The 26,634-nt window shown below is 37.5% G+C and overlaps 1 protein-coding gene across 1 annotated transcript in view; it reads right to left on the reverse strand.

Moving 5' to 3' along the window:
- ORC5 (origin recognition complex subunit 5) overlaps window positions 1-25,055 on the reverse strand; it is a 74,533-nt gene extending 49,478 nt beyond the window's left edge. The window contains exons 1-6 of the mRNA XM_082631901.1: window positions 24,903-25,055; window positions 20,711-20,803; window positions 17,295-17,495; window positions 11,885-11,959; window positions 8,007-8,118; window positions 2,487-2,617 (exon numbers count right to left, since the gene is read on the reverse strand). Of these exons, the coding sequence (XP_082488027.1) occupies window positions 2,487-2,617; window positions 8,007-8,118; window positions 11,885-11,959; window positions 17,295-17,495; window positions 20,711-20,803; window positions 24,903-25,007 (717 nt within the window). The 5' untranslated portion in view covers window positions 25,008-25,055. The remainder of the gene's footprint in view (window positions 1-2,486; window positions 2,618-8,006; window positions 8,119-11,884; window positions 11,960-17,294; window positions 17,496-20,710; window positions 20,804-24,902) is intronic.
- Window positions 25,056-26,634: the final 1,579 nt, after the last annotated feature.

Consider the following 26,634-nt stretch of genomic DNA (forward strand, 5'->3'; position numbering starts at 1 on the left):
AGCAAATTTAAAAGCACATACATAGGGGCTTCCCTGGTGGCGCAGTGGTTAAGAATCTGTCTGCTACTGCAGGGGACACAGCTTCGAGCCCTGGTCCGGGAAGATCCCACATGCCACGGAGCAACTAAGCCTGTGCGCCACAACTACCGAGCCTGCACTCTAGAGCCCACGAGCCACTACTGAGCCCGCGCGCCTAGAGCCTGTGCTCTGCAACAAGAGAAGCCACCGCAATGAGAAGCCCGTGCACCGCAACAAAGAGTAGCCCCTGCTCGCCACAACTAGAGAAAGCCTGAGTGCAGCAACGGAGACCCAATGCAGCCAAAAATAAAAACATAAATTTATATTTTAAAAAAAGCATATACATATGGGCCTCCCTGGTGGCGCAGTGGTTGAGAGTCCGCCTGCCGATGCAGGGGATACGGGTTCGTGCCCCGGTCTGGGAGGATCCCATATGCCGCGGAGCGGCTGGGCCCGTGAGCCATGGCCGCTGAGCCTGTGCGTCCGGAGCCTGTGCTCCGCAACGGGAGAGGCCACAACAGTGAGAGGCCCGCGTACAGCAAAAAAAAAAAAAAAAAAAAAAAAAAAAGCATATACATAGAAAAGATGCCTAAAAAGAATATTCTGCAGATGATTTATTAAACTCTTAAGAAATATGCCACTTACAAACTTTAAAACAAATAATAGTATCCATTTGAAGGAAAAAGGACAACATATATTTATTATCCTATGTTCTACATACTCAGAAAAATATAGCACTATACTATTTTTTCTCCAATGCTTAAAGATCATTGCTTATATTTATTAGTATTACTAGTAGTAGTAAAGACTTAAACCATACTTCAAGCCTCAAGTTCATGAATGATGTAACAATAACATAAAAAGCTGTAACCTCATCCCTACATAAAATCATTCCTCAGTGAAATCCAAAGAACTTTATAAAAACCATGTTTAAATTTCACATTTTCTTTTCCTACTAATAGTTTCTCTAAATAATTCCTCCTTCTTGTACTTTATAATCTACTTTGAAATGGCTGCCAGCACAGATTCCCACAGGTTTCAAGGACATCAGTGCTAAGGAGTAGAAGCTACAAGTTATTTCCCAGGAAGGACAATGGATGAGTATTTGCTCCTGACTCCATCTCACACTGAGGCCGTGCACTGACCCTCGCTCCTCTCTGTAAGCCCCCCTGTTGTCATTTCCCTTGGGCACCAGGAGTCTCAGACATTCAACTTCCAGAGAGATGTTAGTGAGGAGCTTGAACTAGAACAGCTTGTCTTCTGTTTTTTCCCTACTCAGAAGATGCTTGAAATGTACAACTAAATCAGAAGAGGCCTAAAGTTTAAAAGTTCCAAAAACATACTAAATGTGAACACAATTTTAAATGGTCATTTTCTCCTATATTCTATCTCAAATACACACTGAATCCCTCTAATACTTTTCAGAGCAAAGAAAAGAGCAAAGAAAATGTACCAAGAGATATAGAATCTGTTCCTTTGAAAGCAACTGTTTTGTAAGGTAGATAGATAGTGGGAAGCAGCCGCATAGCACAGGGAGATCAGCTCGGTGCTTTGTGACCGCCTGGAGGGGTGGGATAGGGAGGGTGGGAGGGAGGGAGACGCAAGAGGGAAGGGATGGGGGAACAGATGTATATGTATGACTGATTCACTTTGTTATAAAGCAGAAACTAATAATAAAAAATAAAAATAAAAAAAAAGAAAGCAACTGTTTTCTAGCCTTAGATATATTACCATTTTCTATTACATGGAGATGAGACCTTAAGTATTAATAAAAGGTTCTAAAAGTGAAACCAGATATTCTTGCCTCCTCCTTTTCAGATCCCCACAACTAAAGTAGAAAGGTAAAAAATAAATTAAATATGAAAATTAAAGTAAATACAATTATTTTCCGAACTGCCTATGAAGTATAAACAGCTATTCTAATGTTTTTAAAAACTTTTTAAAGTAATCTTTTATATAAATATCCAAAGTATTCCTTTATATAAAGATTACTAACTCAAGGTCAGTGGCTAATGAAACACCTATATAAAGCTTCTGACCATATTCAAATTCATCTAGATTCCAGACCACTATCAATACATACATAAACCTGAAAAAATCTGTTACAAAAAATTAACAAAAAGATATAAAATTGCTTATTAAGTTTTCACACCACCTTTCTGTTAATCTTCATTTTAATTTTAATAAAGTTAAACATTTTCTGCAATTAGAGAAAAGAGAAAGGAGGAAATTAAAAAAACACTCCTAAGGATGTATGAAAAGAAACAACTAAAAATGACTGAAAGGTTTCTGATCAGGTCAAAGTTTGTACTAACCCACAGACTTCTACATTCTTAGGGTGTATTTGCTCCCAAAGGCCATATCCAAATTTCCAGAATAAATTTTCAGCTTCTAGCCTATCTCACACCCTTTCTTTATGGAAAAATATTAAAAGATGTACATTTTTTTTAAGCAAAATGAGCACGGACCAGATGCCGGAGCTCCTTCAAATCTCGACAGACGGTGTAGAAAACTCCAAGAAGAATGTTAATGTAGGCAGCATAGAAATCAGCCGAATACTCTGGAGGATGATCGTGGGATAGAATCTTTTGAAGGTTACCTGTTCACAGGACACAAATGAGCAGAAATGACTGACCCATCACCCTAGTTATATCTTCTAGCATTTTATAACAAAGGTTTAAACAATAAATACACAGGCTCAGTAATTATTAGGAACAATGAAACAGTTACAAGATTAGAATGCAAAAGTAATACAAGTTTTGAAACTGAGGTAAAAGAATTATGAACCTAACATTCTAAAAAAAATTACTAAATTTTACTTAAGACAAATACAAAGCAGTGACACCTAAAGAAAATCACAAGAACCTTATAACAGGCAACATCAATATCAAGGGCAAAAAAATAATATGGATTCCACTTATTTTGCTAACAGTTAAGTAAATCAACTAGATAAAAATAAGCGGTACTACATAAACTACCACCAAACTGGAAAATGCTCATTTTTTGTAAAATGAAAAGAACTCATGATTTTTTTAATGAAAATCTTCATCTTTACTATGTCATTCCCTTTTTTATAAAATGTGTTTTCTCCCTACAACTTTGGTATCTTTATTTCTCTTCTACCTTAAACTCCTTATACAGTATCACACGTTTAGAGTCCTAAACTTATATTTTATCCTGCTAGAAATATCATATTGTAGAAGCACAGTTAAAACTAAAAAGAAACCACCTATTATTCAAAATTTCCCAGTTATAGCACATAAATCAGTCATTCATTCATTCCTTATTGCAATTCCCTCTGACTTCTTGATGCAATGGTCTCTTTTAGACTTCTCAGTTAAGAGCTCTTTGAACATGACTAGTACTTTAAGCCTAGTTCCATAGGATTCAAGACTTTCACAATACTTCCAAGTGAAAATTCTCATGGGATGTTCTGATCGTGTCAATTTCCTTTTGTCTAAGAATTCCTTTAAGTGAGTATTTTTACCATGGATATGTTCCCATTTACCATCAGCCTTTGATTTTAACTACTGTCTTATTTCTCACAGTCAGTTAGATATAGGTACATAACAATATATATGGCCTATCAACAGATACTAATATACAGAAATTTAGAAATAGCTATATTAATGGGATCTTTTAAACAGGGCAGTTGGCCAAAAACAAAAAAAACAAATAAACAAAGGCCCCCAAAAAATTTCAAAGCCTATTCTCATGCCTAGAATGTTATCCTGAAGGAATTTCGGATAGAGGCTGTTACTAGATCTGTATTTTAATATCACAACCACTGAAAAAAAATACACAAAGTCCAAAACTTGACTTTGGAGTCTATGCATTTTTACATGTAATAGCAGTTTTAAATTTATGTTACTAAGCTTTTTAAAACAAATATTTGATACACTAAAAATTTCTAAAGGTGCCTTAAAACTGGAGATAAAGATATTTATATACTGTGTTGGCCAGAAAGTTTGTTTGGGTTTTTCCATAACATGTTACGGAAAAACCCAGAAAACCTCGAAAGAATTTTCTGGCCAATCCAATAAAAGCTGACAAGTAACTGGATAGATGAAAGAAAGAAGGGAGGGAGGAAAGGAAGAAAGGGATCAACGGTCAGACAGACAAACATACATAGGCAAAAAGGTGGTCTCTAAATGCATGGATGAGGAAACCTGGAAAACAGTTAAGTCTCCAGCTTAGACTGCACTCCTAAGCTTCTCCTGACTCTCTTCTGGATATCCCTTACAGGTGACACTGAGTACCTCGTAAGAGAGTTGATTATATATGACCACTGGCCCATTTCAGTTCTGACTAGAGTCTTCTAAGAATTAGAACTCTCACTGGGTTGCAACAGAAGTAGAACAGCTGCTTAGTTATACAGGCTACAGACAAATTCTCAGAGTACAACTCAACATTAAGGAAGCCATACCAGCTCTAACAGTCAAACTTACTAAAAATCCCATCTCTAACAGAAAGCTGAAAGCAGTGTACTAGCAGGTATTAAATAAAGGGAAGGAGAAAGCACTTGATGGGTCCCCTGCTGTATTAAAATTTCACTATCAAAATATGGTCTAAAACACCAAGAACAACCATTTCTAACATGGAGAGGGACTTCTGCTGCCAGTCATGAGGGAGTAAGAGGGTCCAGAAATACTCTCCTATAAATAACTAAAAACTGGACAAAATATAGAAAACAATTATTTTCAGACATCACACAACAGGCAACAAAGGACTGTGATACACGAGAAAAGTGAAATGAGGTGAGTTTTACCATCAGCCAGGCTTTCTAACTAGAGGTAATTTTAGAACTGTGGTTCTAAAAAGGAGCCCATTAATCTCAGTGAGTTGATAAGACAGAGAGGAGAGAAGAGAGAGCTAAGGTAGCTAGAATGTGCAGGATAGAATACATGAGAAAAGGAAGCTATGCAGAGAAAGAGCCCCAGAAATCTGCCTACATGTTGCCCTTGATTCTTAGCTGAATACCAGTACTTATATGCCTAGAGTAAAACCTCAAAAGGACAAGAAAGAACAACTTCTGGGGAAAAAACAATTACTGGAGAGCTGTTAAGTCAAACAATTTCCAGAGTTCAGACAGGGCTATAAAACTGTTCATTTTGCCACCAGTAAGAATGGAGAAACTATACTAAATACATGGGGCATTCAGCAGAGAACCCAAAAGGCCTGTATCTTAGAAGTAGAGCTAAAATTAGCCCTGGAATAAAGGCTACTCTAGACCCTCTCTCCAAAAGAGCTTAAAAATAACCTCAAAAGGGTCACATATATCTTCAAGTGATTTAAATGCTTAACCAGAAAAGAAGTCCAACATGCAACAAAAAATTTAATACCTGTCATTCAATCAAAAATTACTAAACACATGTGAAAGCATAATGGATACCCATAATAGAGAAAAATTAGTCAATAGAAACATCCCCACAAGGAAAGAGGTAGTGGAATTAGTAGACAAGAACATTAAAACAACGAATATAAACATGCTCATATGCTCAAGAATATAACGGAAAACAAAAGCATAATGAGATCCGTAATGAAAATTCCACTGGGTTGGATTAACTGCAAATTAGACACTTGTAAATAAAAAGGTCACTGAACTTGAAGACATAGAAACAAAAGCTATCCCAAATAAAACACTGAGGACAAAAAAAGATGTAAAATTTAAATAAATACATAAGAGATTCAGCAGGACAATATCATGAGGTCTAACGTTCATGTAACGTGGTCCCAGAAAAAGGTGTGGGGAGCACAGTGGGGGGAAAATGACAGGACACAGATAAAATATTTTTAGAAATAATGGCTGAAACTTTTCCAAAATTAAAACTATACACTCACATATCCAAAAAGCTCAACAAATCTCCAGCAACATAAACAATAAAAGATATTTTCCACCTTGCCTTTTTATTTCTGTAAAGTCCAAATAGTAATATATTATAAGGTTTATAATAAATGTATATGTTAAATGTAGGACAAAAATAGCACAAAGGTTGTGAGGTGGGAAATTATAAGTCATTGAGATTTTCAGATTGTTAACTAGAGAATAACTTAACTTATTCTGATTGATTCAATAACTAAACCAAAAACCTGATCAACTGCACTATAATCCACCTGAAGAAAAAAAAATCAAAAAAAACAAAGCATTACCAAAAGATGAGCAGTCTGTGTGTGGGAAAGAGAAAACAAGAAATCCAAATCAGGGCCCTAGTGATACTGCTAAGAGGAAAGAGTGTCCTGAACATCAGATACCATATTTCTACAGATGACATATGTACCAAGTTATGGTTGGATGACTTAGACACTAAGATTATCCTTTTGCTCTGGTTCCATGCTTACTTATTCTGACTATAATTTGGCTTATCAATTAATGCTTCCTTTTTGAATGTTTTTTTGTATGATTATGATGCTTTTGAATTATTTTAAAAAAACCTAATATGTTAAAGGCTCTAAAATTTAATAATCAGATGAACTTGGCTCCACATTATACTCTTTTCAAAAATCTATTAGATTAGGGCTTCCCTGGTGGCTCAGTGGTTAAGAATCCGCCTGCCAATGCACAGGACATGGGTTCAAGCCCTGGTCGGGGAAGATCCCACATACTGCGGAGCAATGAAGCCCATGCACCACAACTACTGAGCCTGCGCTCTAGAGCCACGCGAGGCACAACTACTAAGCCTGCATGCCACAACTACTGAAGCCCGCGCACTGCAACGAAGAGTAGCCCCCACTTGCCGCAACTAGAGAAAGCCCGCGCCCAGCAACAAAGAAAACATAACCAAAAATAAATAAATAAATTTATTTTTTTTTAAAATCTATTAGCTTACACTTTCTAAAATTAGCAAGGTCACTTTAATTATTTAATTATGTCCTCAAATTCTCTCCATCTCTGCAGCTTTGTATCCTTATTTTTTATAAAATTTAATCAAATTCTACAATTCATTATAGCATACTTTAATTTCAACTTCACTAGAAAACCACCATTTTTTAATAATTTTTCACTAAAATGGGTCATGAAAATCTTTAACATCTAATGGTCATGACATAAGTACAAAGAAATTCTTTTTATGAAATTCTTTGATTTATTCATTTTCTTCCTACCCTTTTCTCTTCTCCTTGTGATTTTTCATAGAAGAGGAGCTATTAAAAAATTAAGGGTTCCCTTCATCTATTTTGGTTTCCTTTTTGTTATCTCAGTTAATTATCAAAGGCAGGAGGTGTTACCTGATCGCTGTTCTTGTGAAAACAGGCAAAAATGTGTTGATCTTAATAATGAATGTTTGTAGCTGATCAGTTCACAGGGATAGCGTTTCGAGGCCAAGGTCAAGGAATGTTATTTTTTCATAGCCTCTAACCAGCTTATGCTTCAGTTATAATCTTTGAATCTGAAGTATATTTGCACAGTAACAGCACAGTATTAATCTACAAAGCTAATCAGCAAAAAAAAAACTATTGTATTCTTCCAAAGATAAAAATTATTAGGATCTATGAAATTTAAGATTAAACACAAACCAAAAAGGAATAAGAAACACAAGGGCTAGGACAGTTGCTACTGTAAGAGTTACAGTAATGAAAAATGAGATTTATAAAATCAAAAGATACATTGCACATAGTACTTAACTCAAGTACATGGTATATAAAGATTTCAGTACAATTTTAATGTGCTTTGCCAATCTAAACATCTCACTTGTATGGATGTAATAATCCCACTTATATATACATCTTACTGTAGTGACTAAAAAAAATGTGAAAATACACCTTCATTTACAAATATGTGAGAACTGCTCTTTCAAAAAAAAGTTAGTAATTATACGAGAACAACCTCTGTAAGTGCAGAAATATAAATAACATTTTATTTGAGATTGACAGCAAACCATAATAGATTAAAACGTCAAAGTATTCCCATTTGAACATGCTAGCTTAATCTTTCAAACAACAAAAACTATTTTACTGAATATCATTTATCAAAACAATGTTTTCAAATTTACCTATGCTATAATCAGGGAAATACAAGACAAATGGCTCAAAGCATCCAGTATTTGGACGAAACTTTTCCCAAACAATCTCGCTGAGAAAGATAACAGTCACATTTCTGTCAGTCTGTAAAAGAGAGATAAATAAAAGTAACTTTGCATTAAAAAATCTTAATCAGAACAGTAATTCCATTTGAATTTTTCTTTCAAAAGAAATCCAGCAAAGTTCCAACATATAACAAATTATTTGCATACTAATAAGCCATATTTAGAAAACCCAATCAAGGAGCTCATCTTTGTATGCAAATTTTCAAACATAATTACTTAGAATTTCCATAAAACTTTTAGGTTAATCGACAATTCAGTTACCCATGAATGCTAGGACAGTCACACAACAACTAATTTTATAGAAATTAAGAAACACATCTGCTTGAATGATTAAGACAAGAACTTTTTATGGGAATTTTCAAAGAAATCACACGCTTTACATCAATAAACTAAAAAAGACAAAACTTAACATCTCTCGTTATTAAAATGGCTATAGTACCCAGAGAAAAGAAAATATCAGTTGCATATTTTAATGTATATTCAAGAAGATGTTGAGTATACATGAAAAACACAAACAAGTGTGAGTATCCAAAATACCAATGTTAAGTAAACAGACAACTTTTGAAATATATGTAGCAATTATAATCACTATTCCAAAAATAACATTAAGAGAACAAGCTCAATGTGTATGTTACCCTTCTACAGAGTGGCCACAAATGCTAATTCTAACGCTAGAATTTATCTATAGACACCTGGCATTCTCAACACAAATTTTAATGCTTCCCATGTTCTTTTTTTTTTTTTTTTTTTTTTTTTGCGGTATGCGGGCCTCTCACTGTCGTGGCCTCTCCCGTTGCGGAGCACAGGCTCCGGACCCGCAGGCCCAGCGGCCATGGCTCCCGGGACCAGCCGCTCCGCGGCATTCAGGATCCTCCCAGACCGGGGCACGAACCCATGTCCCCCGCATCGGCAGGCGGACTCTCAACCACTGCACCACCAGGAAGCCCCCATGTTCTTTTGAACGTCTCCCAAGTTGACAAAACAAGACATATTTGTTTTGTTCTATAACTATTCTTAGGACCCAATCTCATACATAAATTACACTGTACTTTGATGGTGATTTACTATTTATTGATTTCTAACTTATGTGTAACCTTATATTCCAATTATCATTATTTAGAGAAATATACTTCTGGCTAACAAAGATAGCTGAGTTCAATAAATTAATAACTCCACAGAAAATGTAGCATCTTTATGAAAGAAAGGAAAAGATTTTTACTTTCAAATGCTCTTTTTGTCTTATTAATTTTTAAGAATCCTTCAATTCATTTCCATAGGGATAAAAAAGCATGCTCTAAACACAATCTTGATTACAAAGCATTGAGTTGTTTTTGCTTTAAAATATGATTACCCAAAAGAATTTTATAAAGTCTGTTAAAAAAAAATACTGAGAGGTTAGAAAAAAATAGAGGCATTTATCAGTCTAAAAGGATTTTAAGGACTTCCCTGGGTGGCTCAGTGGTTAAGAATCCACCTGCAGAGGACACGGGTTTGATCCCTGGTCCATGAAGATCCCACACGCCACTGAGCAACTAAGCCTGTGCGCCACAACTACTGAGCCTGCACTCTAGAGCCTGCGAGCCATAACTACTGAGCCCACACGCCACAACTACTGAGCCCACGTGCTGCAACTACTGAAGCCCGCATACCTAGAGCCCATGTTCCGCAACGAGAAGCCACCACAGTGAGAAGCACGCACACCGCAATGAAGAGTAGCCCCCGCTTGCCACAATTAGAGAAAGCCCACACGCAGCCACAAAGACCCAACACAGCCAAAAAAACAAAAAAGTATATTAATAATAAATTAAAATATATATATTACAAAATAAATAAATAAAAGGATTTTAAGTTGGGTAATGTTCTCATCTGTTCATCTGAAAGTACTTTCAGTGTACAGTGATATCTACCATAATTTAAACTTCATTTTAGTCTGATAAGTATTTAATATAAAAAAATGTGAAATGCTTTTGCTATATTTCTCTTAAATGAAATACACATTTAAAAATCAAGCATGGGGCCTCCCTGGTGGCGCAGTGGTTGAGAGTCCGCCTGCCGATGCAGGGGATACGGGTTCGTGCCCCGGTCTGGGAGGATCCCATATGCCGCGGAGCGGCTGGGCCCGTGAGCCATGGCCGCTGGGCCTGCGCATCCGGAGCCTGTGCTCCGCAACGGGAGAGGCCACAACAGTGAGAGGCCCGCATACCGCAAAAAAAAAAAAAAAAAAAAAAAAAAAAAAAAAATCAAGCATGCTTTCAGAAACATCAAAACAACAATTTTCTTTTCTGATGGAGTTGAGCTTACTATGAATTTTTCATTTTCTTGAAATAACTTCCATAATTAAAACTAAAAAAAAGTGAAAGGCCTAAGTACTGTGACAGGATGCATGATCAAAGGTCTAAGTACTGTGACAAGATAAAAATAGTGGGGTAAGTTTTACTGGAAGGGCGAGAGGACAGCAAGAATGCACTCTGGCTACCAGAGAGGGAGTCCTTGAGCAAAACAATGGGAAATAGTGGATGGATTTATGCAAACAAACCACAAACACAACAAAAAATAAATAAAAAAAGAGAGAAGGAGACCTTTACTCAATGAGGATGGGTCCCTGGTGTCAGTAGTAAAATGCCAAGAGTTAATCAATCGGGGAAAGGCTAGACTGCATGAGGAAACCTCCAGGATAAGTCACCAACAGCTACACTTACTCTTCTCTTGTCCTCTCCACATCTTCCCCTCAAGACTATTACTAAAAGAGGATTTTAGGAGTCGGCCTTAGGCACACAATGATTTCAGTGGCAATCAGTTGACAACTTCTAGCAGTTTCTCAAATTTGAGTAATATACTTAACTTTTCGAAGGTGGTAATGCTCTAGACGCTGTCTCCCCAAATATTCACTTAATTTTTATTATAATGTTCCTTAATACTTAAATAATACAGACATAAAACTAAGTAAGTATAAACTATTTATGTTCAAGGTACTTACAAAGTTATAAAACCAAATATTTTTATTTATAAGTTAAATATAAAACTATAAAACCAGTAAAATTTAAATTGACATTATTTGAATATGATGAACATTACTGTTTTGCCTAAACTAAATCTTTGCTCACTTCATGAACATGGTACTAACAGGAAACAGCCACAGTCCTTTTGAGTTTAGCATTCCTATAGCAACTAGTATTGGTAAAAACTGAATTCTCTCACCAGTTTCCTTTATTCAAACCACTACAAACTACTGCCTGTTGTTGCCATCATACTACTATTTGGCTTTCACCTGACATATACATAGTAAGTCTCTCCCTGTTCTGTTCTCATTAGAACATGACAATCACAGTAGGTGTTATTCAGTGCCAACACAATTTTAAGTTGAAACACAAAGCTCGTTCCAAAAACTGAGTGGCCATGAGACAGAACATCAGATGATCCAGAACAGACCTATCATTCTTTTTTTAGATTACTGAAATGAAAATTTTAAAATTCTTGCAGAGAGTTCAAAGTCTAGCCCATCCCCACCATTTACTCTAGCAAACACCTAAAATCTTTTAATAGAAAGCAGTGTTAGCCACTTCACAATCAAAAATAAAAGCTAAAATAGTTGAAGAATAAGTCTTATCAAATCACAAATTGTTTTAACTTTGAAAAAATCCTCAACTTCACACGTAATAGCGAAATGCATATCAACTTTATATTAAGAGATTATTTCTCACCTATCAAATTGGCAAAATGAAAAAATGTGACAACACAGTTCTACTGATTAGGCCATAGGGGAAAAGGATTCATTCATCACTTACCAATTCTTGTAACCTAAGAAATCCAGGTAAAAGATATGCTTCCATATCTCTTAGATACTCTGCTTTATCAAGAACCTTATGAAAAAAAAAAAGCAGTGTCAAAATTGATTTAAAAAGCCCTTTAGAAAAACATTTACATAATATAATGCACAATTCAAGATCTGAGCTTCCCATGTTAAAAAACATGGAACTTATGAATTAATTTTTTAAACAGTATTTACATTTGTGGAAGACATTTCAAATACGTCAAATAAGTTAAAAAATGAACTACTAACAACACATTTCAACCAAGATTTTAGAGAATGGGTCATAGTTACAGTAAAAAAAGTTTGTTTTAAAGATAGACCATCAAAAAGATAATGAATTAAGATGCTCTAAGGACCTTTTCTTATAGGTATACAAGAAATAAAACTATGTGCATTTTTAATTACATTTAGTAAAAGATAAATGTCTACCACATACCATTAATTACAAAGCTTTCTGACCTGAGAGACAGAAGAAAATTCTGTATTTCATCATGTAAAACTTTTCTTGCTTGAACTTTGTAACTCGATACTAAACCCTGTTTAACTAGAAAACCGATCATGTTAAGAAAGATTAAATTTTTGTTCAGTGTTATGATAATGCTACTGGGATTATGTTGCAAATTATAATCATTTAAATCAGGAATAAAATTAAAATGCAGGGAATATATTATTTCCCTGAATAGTCCAAATTGTTTTTTATCTGTTTTATTGATTAATAGACAGCTTGAAACAATGTATGAGAGTAATCAACTTATTTCATTCCTAATTCATTTAGACAAAAAAAAGCTAAAATTATTTACCACTAAAAAGATACAAATTAGTTTCTCCACTATGTATTCTCAATTGCAATTTTCCCATCAATTTCCATTTAAAAACTCTAATACAGGACACAGATTAATTCAAATAAACTGGCCCATTTGTATGCCCATTTTAATGCAAAACACAAAGCTGAAGCAATAAGTTAATAGTTCATTCTTCTGACTGGGTACAATTAACCCACTGTAATTAATGGTTTTATGGTATTTTAATAAATGATCCTTCTTCAAAAGCAATTATCAGTGCCCGCTTCGGCAGCACATATGCTAAAACTGGAACGATACAGAGAAGATTAGCATGGCCCCTGTGCAAGGGTGACACGCAAATTCGTGAAGCGTTCCATATTTTTGCTGATTCACTTTGTTATACAGCAGAAACTAACACACCATTGTAAAGCAATTACACTCTAATAAAGATGTTTTAAAAAAGCAATTATCAAGTAACTAATATTCAAAGAAGTTAAAATTTTAATTCAGATTCAAACATTTAAAAAATAAATTACCTGAAGGTATTCTAATAGACTCTTTTTTTTTTCTATTTTTTTCTTTTTTTTTTTCTAATAGACTCTTGATTTGTAAGCTTGTTTACTGACTAGAAAACATTCTCAGACATTTTTCTGCATTATTTCCTAAGTGCTGAAACTTACCAATTCATTTATTAGCTAGCTGAACATTCTACGATTTACTCTAAATAATGTTCTATGCTAAACACCTGCAAGCTTTTCCACCGTAATGTTTAGTCATCTAACAAATAACTTATTGAATGCCTACTTTGATCCATTGGGCCTGAAAAGTGAGTTGGGTCCTACTTACTCCTCATGGCTCTTTGCAGAATATTGATTCTCCCTCTTCCCTAAAGACACAACTTTGAAACTCTACTTGTTGGAGTCATCCAACACTCTGGGGTCATTCCTCCTTGGTCTTTAAATTTTATAGTTTCTGACTATCACATCTCTAATATAACTCCTGTATTTTTGGATATTTCAAAATCCACATAAATGACCTCCTTCTGATATGGTAGACTCATTTCCTTAAATCCCTCTTTCCACCAGTGATCTTGTTGCCTACGCTACCCAGTGAAAGATCAATTTATTTCCTACATCACTGGTTTTTGAAGTGTAGTCTGTGGCCCCCTGTGAGGTGAGGGCAGGGGGGTGTGCTGTTTCTGATACTCTGTCAGGAAGTTGGTGAGGTCAAAACTATTTTCATAATAATACTAAAAATTTATATGCCTTTTTCATCATGGTGACATCTGCACTAATGGAGCAAAAGCAATGGTGGGTTAAACTAGTCGCCTTAGCATAAATCAAGGTAACAGTGTCAAACTATACTAGCAGTTATTCTTCACTACGTACTTGCTCTTAAGAAAAAAAAAATTAGACTTTTGCTTCTAAGATGGAGTAGATGTACTTTTTCCTCTTCCTCCTGAGTAAAACTAAGAATCTTGAGTATTACATGTAAAACAAATGGGGCTCTGAAAGGTGGAAAGGAGGCAGACCAGCTAGAGACCTCAGGACCAGAAGATTGACAACTCACTTCAGAGGGTGAATTGTCTAAGTTGTCTTTTTGCCTCACATATCCCATTTGTGGAGCTGAAGAAGCCGGCAACACAGGAAGGCCAAGCAGCACAGACCAAAAGAGCCCCAACAAAAACCTTACTTTCTCTAGCCAAAGGACCAGGAAAGGGGCAGCTTAGGGAGACTTCCAGGACCATGCACTCTCCAAGTTTTCTTTGTAGAGGACATCAGTACATCACTGATTTCTTGTCTCCTCATTTCTTCATCCTTAAACACTGGAGCACAAGAATACTGGGTCACTGGCCTCACCTCTTTTCTAAACTCACTCCCTCTCTCGGTGACCTAATCCTGTCTCACAGCTTTAAGTACTACTACTGTATGCTCAGAAGTCCAAACTGGTATCTCCATGTTGGACCTCTCTTGACCTCAGACTCAATCATCCAAGTGCCAACTCAACATCTCTACTTGGACTTAACATGCCCCAAACCAAATTCCTCATCACTCCTTCTCCCCCAGCAAGACCCACCTGCTGCAGTTTTCTCTACTCGGATAATGACAACCTTATCCCTTCAAGTGCACAAAAACTTTTTTTTTTTTTGAGTCATGTTTGACTTCTTTCTTTCTCTCCTCCTCCACACTCACTCTATCAGAAAATTCTGTCAACCCTACCTTCAAAATATATCCAGTCCATATCTTACCACATCCATTGCTACTACCCTGGTCTAAGCCAACATGTTGTTTGCCTAGATTAATACAAATGCTTCACAACTAATTGTATTAGTTTCCTAGGGCTACCATAACAAAGTACCACAAACAGGGTGGCTTAACCAACAGAAATTTATTATCTCACAGTTCTGGAAGCTAAAAGTTCAAGATCAAGTTATTGGCAGGGCCATGCTTCCCATGAAGGTTCTAGAGAAGATCTGTATCAGGTCCCTGTCCTAGCTCCTGGTAATCCCCTGCCTCGTGGCAGCATAACTCCAATCTTCATGGGGCACCTTCTCTATGTGCGTGTCTGTCTCTAAATTTCTTCTTTTTATTAGGACATCAGTCATATTGGACGAGGGGCCCAATCTACTCTGGTATGACCTCAACTTAACTAATTAGAACTGCAATGACCCCAGTTACAAATAAGGTCATATTCTGAGGTAGTAGGGGTTAGAATTTCAACATACGAAGTTTTGGAGGAAACCAATCAACCCAGAACACTAGCCTGCACTAGTGTACTCTTGTACCCTTCGTTTGATTCTCAAATGAAGAATCAAATGTACCTGTACTCTTCATTTGATTCTCAACATTACCCCTCTCCCCCTTACTTAAATATATTCCAGCCAAAATGGCCTCCTTCATATTCTTTGAATACACAGGCATGCTCCAGTCTCCTCTGTACGCTCACGTAAATTCAGATATTTTCATGACTTGCCCCTCGCTTCCTTCAGGTTTCAGCTCAGTTATTATCATCTCAGTGAGATCTTCTCTGCCTTCCCCACTTAGAAATAACTAGCCTCCCCTGCCCAGTGGATTCTCCCTTACTCTAATGTACCACATCTGACATACTACATATTAACTTGCTTACTACCTATCTTCCTCAATTACAGGAATTAGCTATAAGTGGGCAGACACTATTTTGTCTCTGTTCCATCTCCAGTATCTAAAATAGTGCCTGGCACATAAGAAGTACTCAGTAAATATCTGCATAAATAAATGAACAAAATTAAAATGTGGAAGGAACTGTTTTATACATTTAAGGAGATGCAAGAATGCATAAGATGTGGTTCCTTCAGTGAGTATAAACTTAGCCATTATGAGAAGGTATTATATTAAAATTTAATTTCAATTCCAGAGATAATAATTTTTTAAAATAAGGTTAAGGTGTTATAAAATCTCACTAACGTAAAAGACATTATATATTTTCAGTTGTCTGCTAGTCATTTTCACATTGATGTAACAACTAAAACTTAAACTTAGCCAACCTAAAATCAAACAATTCATCTTTCCCAGACCTACCCCATACATAATTGACAAGTTTGACCTTTGCTGTCTCTTCCATTTATTCTTTTCTGCATCTTCTGCCCCAACTCTAGTCCAGGCCCAAATTTCCTCTAATGGAAACAGTTACAAGAGCCTCAAAACCGTCTAGCCTATGTCTTTCAATCCCCCCAAATTCACCTATTCAACATGCCTTCATAGCAGTCTTCCTAAAGCGTGTTTGTTGCTCTAGTCTTCACTAGTCCTTGCCTCTCACTGCCTAAGAAATGAAATAAACTTAGTATGGTTTTCAAGACACTCCCTGATCTACTCCCACCCACCTTTCTACTCTTCTTTTTCTTCCTTCATACTTTAAACCCACTAAGACCACACTACTTGGCATTCCCTGGCCTCCATTCCCATCTGCATGCCTTTGCCTAATTCCCTCCATAGGAAATTCCTCTTCTTCAGTTTCTTCCTAATGATACCCAAATCAGTCTTTTGGATCTATCTCAAATGCTATCACCTTATGAAGCCGTACCAGATGTGCCTCAATCAGTGCTTTTCATATCGTGGTTATTACTAATCACATTCTATATGTAGTCATACGTGAGTACGTCACAGCTTTTCTACTAAACTGAAACTCCCTTTAGATAAGAACTACATCTACAGACTCATAGATAAGAGAACAAACTAGTGGTTACCAGTGGGGAGAGGGAAGGAAGGAGGGGCAACATAAGGGTAGGGGATTAAGAGGTACAAACTACTAAATATAAAATAAATAAGCTACAAGGATACATTGTACAGCACAGGGAATATAGCCAATATTTTATAATAGCTATAAATGGAGTATAACCTTTAAAAATTGTGAATCACTATGCTGTACACCTGAAATTTATCTAATGCTGTACATCAACTATACATACCTCAATTAAAAAACTATACCTCGATTAAAACAAGAAGTATATCTAAAACATTTTTATATTGCATAAGCCCCTTGTACAATGCACTGTACATAAGTCTCAAAAGAAAAATATGGAAATTGATCTAATAAATCAGTTTTCAAATAAGAGATGATACTTACAATATATACGGTCTGATCCTTGAGACTTTCAGCTTTGGTTATTTGTTTAAATAAGCGAACGAAGTCATTAAATGTTTCACAGGTTATTTGAGTAGAACATTCACCCTCTGAAGAACTAAGATGATTCAGCTTGTTTAAAATTTGTTCCAAAAGCAGCCTCAAGGTAAAGCATTCAACACAATTCACAAAGACATGTGGAAGCTGAAAACAAAAACCAAAAAAGTGTAAATAGAAAACACATATCCACAACAATGGCTCTGCTGGATATCCGCCATTTGCCCTTCTAAATCTATACCCCACCATTCTCCAAACTGCTCTGTGCCCCAGGAGGCTGACCACTACAGACTGCATCGCCCAGACTCATTTTCTGGCTCTTGCTGGATTCAGCCAACGAGAAGAACCAGGAGACAGAAGCAAAGTGGTTAAGAGAAAGAAGTTGAATATTCATTCCCTTGACTCCCACCACCATCCCACAGCTTGACAGTGGCTGCATCTTTTACCAAAGGCTACAGCTCGAGTCGGGCAGCCTCTCATCAAAGGCTACACCTCTTGCTGGGGCCTGATTACAGCTCCTTCCTGTGCCATTCAGGTCTGAGGGAGGTAAAGGCTCTCAGCACACCACCATCCCTTATTGGTTCCCTTAACATTTCTTCAACCTTTGTAAAATATTATAGTCCCTCCATTAAACTCACTTTAATTATTTGAGTTTTCATTTGTTTCCTACAGGGATTGAAAGCAAACCTGTATTTCCCGCTAAAGAATTCTTACAAAGAAACCCAAGAACACGTGAATGTTAAAATTCTTAGTGGGAATTTCTTACTTATAATTTTAAAATAATATTTTAAATCATAGACACATAAACCAAAAAAACATTTTTAAGAGTTAAAAACCAGAGTAATCCCCCTATGAGGACTTAGAACTAGCTCTTCATTTAGAGAACTATCAAAATGGAGGTAATTCCAGAAGTAACTAGGGAAAAAAGGATTTATAAATATAGTCTGTTCTCAAAATGAAATCACAAAAGCAGTACTGATCACTCAGAGGAAGACAGCTTGTGGCACCTGGCACAAATAATGGAACCTGTAACTATTTTTAGTGACATTCTATAAATCTCACCCAGTAAAGAGGCTTTTCTTTCTCAGAGTAGCAGTGTAACTAAGGCTACATTATAGTTACTTAGGCACAATTTCACCAGCATCTTCTGACCTCCTTTACCCCCACTCCTTTATGAACTAGAGTCCACAATAGCTCTGTTAAGACTGTCTTGTTTACTGCTACCTGTGTGCTACCCACGACCTTTAATGGCAGCATATTCTAAATGTCTCTCTGTGTACCTACAGCAAAAGCGGTGGTAATCATCACTACAACGTTTAAGTAGCAGCAAAAATCAAGATACATTAAAAAATGAAATACAGCCCTTAAATATGAAACTTCCATATTCAGTTTTCATGCTTTTATTCAATATAGATATTTTTGGACACTTCATGCAGGAAGTTCCAAATGCAAATGCCTGAGCCAGGACCTTGTACACAGGTTCTGAAGCCTGGTATGAACCTCAGGCATCTGTATTTTAAAATGCACAGGCAATCTTCAGGATCAAAGGCTAAAATCCCTAAGTTGATATATGCCAAGAACTGTGCTGGGAATAATCTCAAGAAACAGTTTCAAGCCAGGGAAACACAAACATTGACCACAGCTGAAAGGGATAAATATTACGACAGAATTAAGCACAGAGTGCTGAGGCTGCACAACAGAGGGGCATCTAACACAGCCTAGAGAGTCAAAAAAGGCTACCCCAAGTGTAAACACAAGAAAACCTAGCAAAACAAATAAGCATTTGCCAAATAATAGGGTAGAAGAGTTGGAGTGAATGAGTACAAGAAAGCCATTCCAAGCAGGATGTGCCAAGGGTTGAAAGTAAGAGACAGCAAGAACTGTAAGTAGTTCAGTATGCCACACAAAACACGCATACTCTGAGCTAGAGTTAGGACCGGGGGTAGCAAACTACAGCCTTTGGGTTAGCAATCTGTTTTGATATATACAGCCATGCCCATTTAGATAGATACTGTCCATGGCTGCTTCCACACTAAGGAGGAGTTGAGTGGTTGTAATATAAAGTACCTGGCCCGCAAGCCTAAAATATTTACTATCTGGCCCATAAGAGAAAGTTTGCCCATCCCTGGCTTAGGATATGAAAGAGGGTGTGGCAATAATCACGAACAATAGCAGCTAAACTTTATTGAGTGCTTACTATATACTAAGTATTGTGGTAAGCACTTTTCATGTATTAACTCACTGAATTCTCACAACAATTCCAAATGTTGTCACTGTTAGCCCTACTTTTCAGATGCGAAAGCACTAAGGGGTGAACCCAGAAGAAGAACATGAGTCTCCCAGACTCTATCTCAAATTCTTAGGCATTACGTTAAGAAAGATAAACTGATCTCAGCTCATGAAGGGTCTTCTATATCAGGCAAAACACCCGAACATTTTCCTAAAGATCTTATTTAAGATTTTCATGGACTAGCTGCAGGGTAGAGAACAGACCGCACTTAGCAAACTGTTGTGGAAATAAATGAAAGAAATAATGGTAAATGAAACTCAGGTAGCAGCAATGGCTATGATTCAAGCTACATGGAGTCAAGACGTTAATGATACAGAATCAACAGGATGTGTTTACTGTTCAATTTACTGAGAGTAAGGATAAAGAAAGAGTAAGGAGCAAGTTTAGACAACTGTGCGAATGGTGAAATTCACTGTTAGAGGCAATATGGGAAGAAGGGCGGGGTCAAGGTGACATATTTAGTTTTGTACTTGTGGAGATTCAGACTTATCACTATCAATATTTCAAATATGTACAATAATGGAGAAGAAACAGATTTTAGTTTTTTTTGTTTTTTTTGTTTTTGTTTTTTAAGCTAATTGGGCCTCTCACTGTTGTGGCCTCTCCCGTTGCGGAGCATGGGCTCTGGACGCGCAGGCTCAGCGGCCATGGCTCACGGGCCCAGCCACTCCACGGCATGTGGGATCTTCCCTTACCGGGGTACGAACCCGTGTCCCCTGCATCAGCAGGCGGACTCTCAACCACTGCGCCACCAGGGAAGCCCGTGATTTTAGTATTTTTAAAGAATGTATTATTATGTGTGTTTTCCCCCAAATATTATCGTCCAATGAAAGTTAGAGAGAGTAATTTGGCTCAACTTAAAAAGTATATTCTAACATCAAGGCTCAAGTTATTTAACAATGCCTTCCGAAGCTTACAGTCTTTGAAGGTCTTCAACAAAAAGCTGGTCAGAAATGTTTTATGTAGAAGATATTCCTTCAGAGAAAGGTAAACTAAACATCTCCCAGATCCCTTCTATTTCTAGGAGTCTATGAATAAAAATCAATTAACACTGAGTTTGGGATATTCTTACCTCTAAAGTTTTCAACAAAGTTTGTGTTACATAGGTCTTTCCACTGGCAGTATGTCCATAAATAAAAATGGATGGAAAGCTGAAATGATGTCTCTAGCAGAGAAAAGACAAATATCAGTCTGCACATACAAAACAGAAAATAAACATTCATCAATTTGTGACAAACTTTTCCATGATAAAGTGAATTATTCAATCCAAATGATTTCAACAGTGAGCATTTAGTGGATTCATCATTACACCTCAAACCTACTTGAATTCAACTCTACTCTTTCTCAAAATTTCTGGAAAATCACATTTGGCCTATTTATTATATATGATATATTACTATACATATATATGTTCAACCCTTTTTATTATTATACAGGTTTATATATATACATGTTGGTATTTTCAAATTTATGAGAGATTTAACAGATTTTTCAAGAATGATTTTGACCATACTTCATTTTTTTCTTAACCCTTTTTTACAGAATCTAAGCCCACAGGCTGCAACTTCAGTCTACATTCTAAAGCTTTTAAACTAAGCATATGTAATCACAGGACTAGAAAGAATTTCAGGAGTCCTCTGTTTTAAGGAAAACTTACAGGATACTTCTGAATTATGCGCACTACATTTCCCTTGGCCTAAATGTGTACATTTCATCATTGTTTTCAATGATCAAATCTACACAGCATATATTTCAAAATACATATTCCCAAGATTCTCCTGAAGTACATTATGAGTCAGCAGCCTAGAGAAAAGTAAAAATTGTCAAACACCCCTATACTGGTCTGGTCAATACTACAAATATGTTTCATTCATTCAATGAACATTTATTAGACAGCTACTAAATGCTGAAAACCATGATGCACTAAAGAGTACAAAAATCAGTTAGAGATAAAACCTGCTTTGGAGGAATTCACATACACTTAAAAAATAATTATAAGAAAATTGGATGATGCAATTTCCGTGAAAAAGTAGAGTCTCTATGATCATCATCTACCACTACAATAATACAGTTGACGCTTGAACAACACAGGTTTTGAACTGCTTGGGTTCATCTATACATGGATTTTTTTCAACAAACATGTTCGAAACAATTCTGGAGATTTGCAACTATTTGAAAAACCTCACAGACGAACCGCGGTGCCTAAACACAGGAAAAATTAAGTATGCCATGAAGCGTAAAATATATGTAGATAATAGTATATCCTTACAAAGGCATAAGGTGAATGATATTTAATATAAAATTAATAATGTGTTAGTTTTCTGTTTTATAACTTTGCTTCCAAAGGATTACATTACCATACATACCATATGGTATGTCTGTGCCTCCCAGCCTCTCCCCTCTTTCTCTCCCTCTCCCTTCCTCCCTTCTTCCTACCCCTCCGTCCTTCCTATAATTGGAGACACTGTGTATTAGCCTATCATCAGAGGTAAGCGGTTTTTCAAAAACTGTAACCATGTGTTTACAATACTGTATTATGAATATGACTGGAATACTGTACGCCATGAAACTTTATAAGGGTTCATTCATTAGTATATAGGTAGGCTACCATGAAGGAATTCTATCCGTAACAGAAGGCTACCATAAAGCAATCATATCGCTGCTTCTTTGTTATCAATGTATGAATCATTATACCTGTAAATAGATATGAATTTTTTTCACATTATCTTTTCATTTTTAATGTCTAGTTAGTAATATGTATAACATGTCCAGTGTTTTGTATTATTAAAACACTGATGTAGATATTGACAGACGATTCATCTTATAAACAATGTAAACTAAGAGTATTGATAAATACAGTATAGTACTATAAATTATTTCTCTTCCTTATGATTTTCTTAATAACATTTCCTTTCCTCTAGCTTATTTTATTGTAAGAATACAGAATATAATACATATAACATATAAAATATGTGTTAATTGACTGTTTATCAGTAAGGCTATTAGCAGTTAAGTTTGGGGTGAGTCGAAAGTTACACACTGATTTTCAACTCCACGGGGGGTCAGCACCCCCAATTCCCAAATTGTTCAAAGGCCAACTGTAGTCACAAACATTTATTACATTCTAGCCACCAAGTTACAAATTTCCTTTTAGCAAGACAAATCAGGAACTCAGATTTATACACAAAAATACTTTCTAATGGCAAATGCCTATGGCAAGAGCAGCCCAACAGATTAAAAATGGATGTTTCATACAGGGATTCTTTTCTTAAGTTTATACATAACACTCCTGTAAATTAACTAGCTCAAAAATTCTGTAACAAGAATTAAACGCACGTTTGCTGAGCACCTCTGCTAATACAATACTATATTTCACCTTGAAAGAGAAGCACATGATATCCTCAGGACATTTTTCCAAGCTACACTAAAACTCTCCTTTCCTGGAATCCCGCCACACTTATCTGCATCCATTATTTGGTGCTTAATAATATTCCACCTTACACCATCTTTTCTACTGTTAACTAGAAGTGTATTGAACTCTTGCACTGTTATTTAACCTTTCATCTTCATAAACCTAACATAAACAGTAATAAGCCAGGACCTGGCACAGTGCCTGGAACAGAGAAGGTGCTTACTAAATATTTATTTGCTGAATACATAAATGAATCTGCTAAGAAATATGAACCAGTTTTTTATAGACCTTTGCATCTCCTACATGCACAGCACCTTACAGAAAAGTGCTATTAAAATTGTTAAATATGATTTCTTCCTGTGATTTACACCAAATCGATACCACTCAGCTCTATTTGCCAACATTCATTTTCAGGAGGACCACTTCTGTTTGTAGTGATCTGGGTTTGTCTACTCCAGGGAAGGAATGCGTAAGGTACAACTAAGAAAATGTTTCAGTGATAATATAGATAACTACAATTAAAAGCATTATAACTGGGCTTCCCTGGTGGTGCCGTGGTTTAGAATTCGCCTGCCAATGCAGGGGACATGGGTTCAAGCCCTGGTCCAGGAAGATCCCACATGCTGCGGAGCAACTAAGTGGACCGTGCGCCACAACTACTGAGCCTGCGCTCTAGAGCTCTCGTGCCACAGCTACTAAAGGCCGCGCACCTAGAGCCCCTGCTCTGCAACAAAAGAAGCCACCGCAATGAGAAGCCCCGCACTGCAACGAAGAGTAGCCCCCGCTCGCCGCAACTAGAGAAAGCCCGCGCACAGCAACGAAGACCCAACGCAGCCAAAAATAAATAAATAAAGTTTAAAAAGACCCGATGCCTTTAAAAAAAAAAATCTGATATTAAAAAAAAAAGCGTTATAACTAGAATACTGACTGAGGGTGCAGTCCCTGACCTCTTAGTTCCCTTACTAATGTGCCCCTTTAGAAGGAGGGTGGTACTTTTCCACTAATACTTCACAGGCCACCCCAGACTGCCACCCAGGTAGTTGGATGAAAGCAGTACTTACGAAAGCAAACCAGAGGTGTGAGGGAAGAACGTGAGTGTGACCCTAAACTCTCACTTACTCTCCTTACAGATGAGATCCAAGTGTGATCAATTCCAAGTCTAATTAATGAGTCTGAAGCAAAAGGCTCACTAAAGGCCACCAGAATATAATCAAAAACAGATTAAGTATGGAATTGATGAATGCTTCCTCTTATGGAAAGGACTCCATAGCAATGTTCATCCAGAGGAAACACTTAACCTCTTCTCTTAGACATCACCTGAACTGCTAGTCAAGAAGCCTAGACTAGACCTCTTCTGTGCTTTAACAACGCTGGAAAAGCCGCTGACGTTTTAAACCTGAAGCACCGCGTTGGCCCTCACAGGTCTCGACAACTACCCATCCACACAGGACTTACACTAACTACCTCACTGAAACGTGGGGACTCACTTTTGAATAAGTAACACTGGGCAAACACATCTGTTGTATAAAATCCTGTTCAGCTGGGGTAAGAAGCAACTTCGAGTAGCTACTCTGAACTAACACCCTCTCAAAACCGTGGCGTGCGTAAAAGATTACGTCCTGGGCCAAGGAGCCCTAGTGCAGGCCGGTCCTTCCCGTGCAGTTTAAGAGACCGCTCACAAGTTACTCTCGGTGAAGAGTGGGAGAGACCTATAACACCCCCTACCGCAACGCAAAAGACGGTCTACGGCCCCTCAATCCGAACGAAAATTTAAAAATTGGAACATGTCGCAAGACCACGGAATTGTTTGCCTCCGGGATTTGGAAGAGAAAAGATAGCTGGACCACAATACCTCTCCAAACAGGGACTGCAAGGTGGACACTTGGGACTCGCGACAAAGCACCATGTTTTCCAGGTGAGGCATGCTGGCGGGTACCAGAGGACAAAACAGCCGCATTCGCAACCGCAGCCTCACCCACGCTCGGGTCTCCGCGCTCCCGCCGGAAACCGGACTCTCGGGCTTGTGGGAGGAGCCGGCGTGCCCGTGCGTCCGCGTGACGTCAGCGCGCAAGAGGAGCGTCGGGCCCGCCCTAGTCTTCCACAGCCTGAAGCGGTAGGGCTCTGAGCGCCGTAGAGGGGTTTGTGGAGCCCGCTTTGTGGGTTTGGGCGTCTCGGGCTAGGGCCTTTGCCACCCAAAGGTTGAGAGGGGGATGCAGGGATGGGCGAACAGAGAAATCACTTGAAGGAGCTAAGGGGGCCCTGTGGGCTCCACTAAGTCGAGAACCTGTGGCTTCGGTTTTCCCGCCTAAAGGCCCCAAATTTAGAAACCGTAAGTGCTGGGGAGCTTTATCGTGTAGCCCCACCCAGGAGGGGGAGGCGGTCGTGGAGCCGAGGCCCGCCTCCTTACAGGGACCTGAGGAAAGCGGGCTCAGATAACCAATATTCTCAAAAGCTGCGGGGTTTTTTTTCCTGAGGAGGGTGTGGAAAATTGGCGTCCGGTGCAAAAAAAAGACTGATGGAGTCGAACAAACAACTTGGAATTACTAGTCTTACTCCAAGCCTGAAAACAGATCTGGAAATGCCTCTCCCTCCGAATGGGAGGAAGTTATAGTGTCAGTTGCTGAGGGCAACAAGAGTGAAAAATAATGCTACCTTTAGCATAAGGCTTTCCGTTTATTTGTTCGCGGAACACCTGCTAGAAACCAGACACTAGAAGATTCTGGAAATAAACAGATATAGGCGTAGACAGAAATGTATGGTGAAAAGAGGGTTTGGGATCCTGAAGCTGCTGGCTTGGGGCCATTGACTCAACAGAGAGACCTTGGAAGCATCGTTGAACCATTCATTTTGAACTTTAACTTCTTTATCTATAAAAGAGAGATGATAATAGCTGGGTTATTGCTAGGGATAAAAGATTATATACTTAGTGCCTGATGTACATAGATTTAAGTCATGGGTATCAGAATCAGAATCTTGTATTTGTGATAGCCAAAAGGATCTTTTGGTAATCGTAGTCTCCTACAACTTATCCGCTAGTCAAAATCATATATTGAAAGCAATTCAAGTGCAATTTCCTAAGTACTTTAAGAAAGAATTATAAAGGGTACAATGGCACCATCCATCAAATCTTTTAGTGTTTCTTCCTAAGGGAAGCTATCCCTTGACCACCCTCTCAAGACGGGGTTATACATTCCCATAACATTGTATCTTTATAGCATTCAACAAAATTATAAGTAAATTATCTAAATGTTAGTCTCTGTCTCTAGCTGCTTTGTGAGGGCGGGAAACCTTGTCTTCTTCACAGCTCCATTTTCAGTGTATACTATACTGGCTGGTACATACCTAATAAGCAGTCAGTAAGTAATTGTTGACCTGCGAGGAAGTGCCTTACTGCCTGGACAGGTGTAAGGAAGTTTCTCAGAGGAGGGAACTGGGATGCTGAGACTTAGGAATAAGGGTTCACCTGTGAGACCAACAAAGCAATTCTAAACAAAAGAACAACAAGACAAGCTAAAGACATAAAAGGGACAAGTAGGCAATCATACAGGGACTAGCAAGTAATTTTTAAGAATAAAGCTAGAGTG

The sequence above is a fragment of the Mesoplodon mirus genome, assembly GCF_964341445.2.
Source record: "Mesoplodon mirus genome assembly, chromosome: 9".
Classification (NCBI taxonomy): domain Eukaryota; kingdom Metazoa; phylum Chordata; class Mammalia; order Artiodactyla; family Ziphiidae; genus Mesoplodon; species Mesoplodon mirus.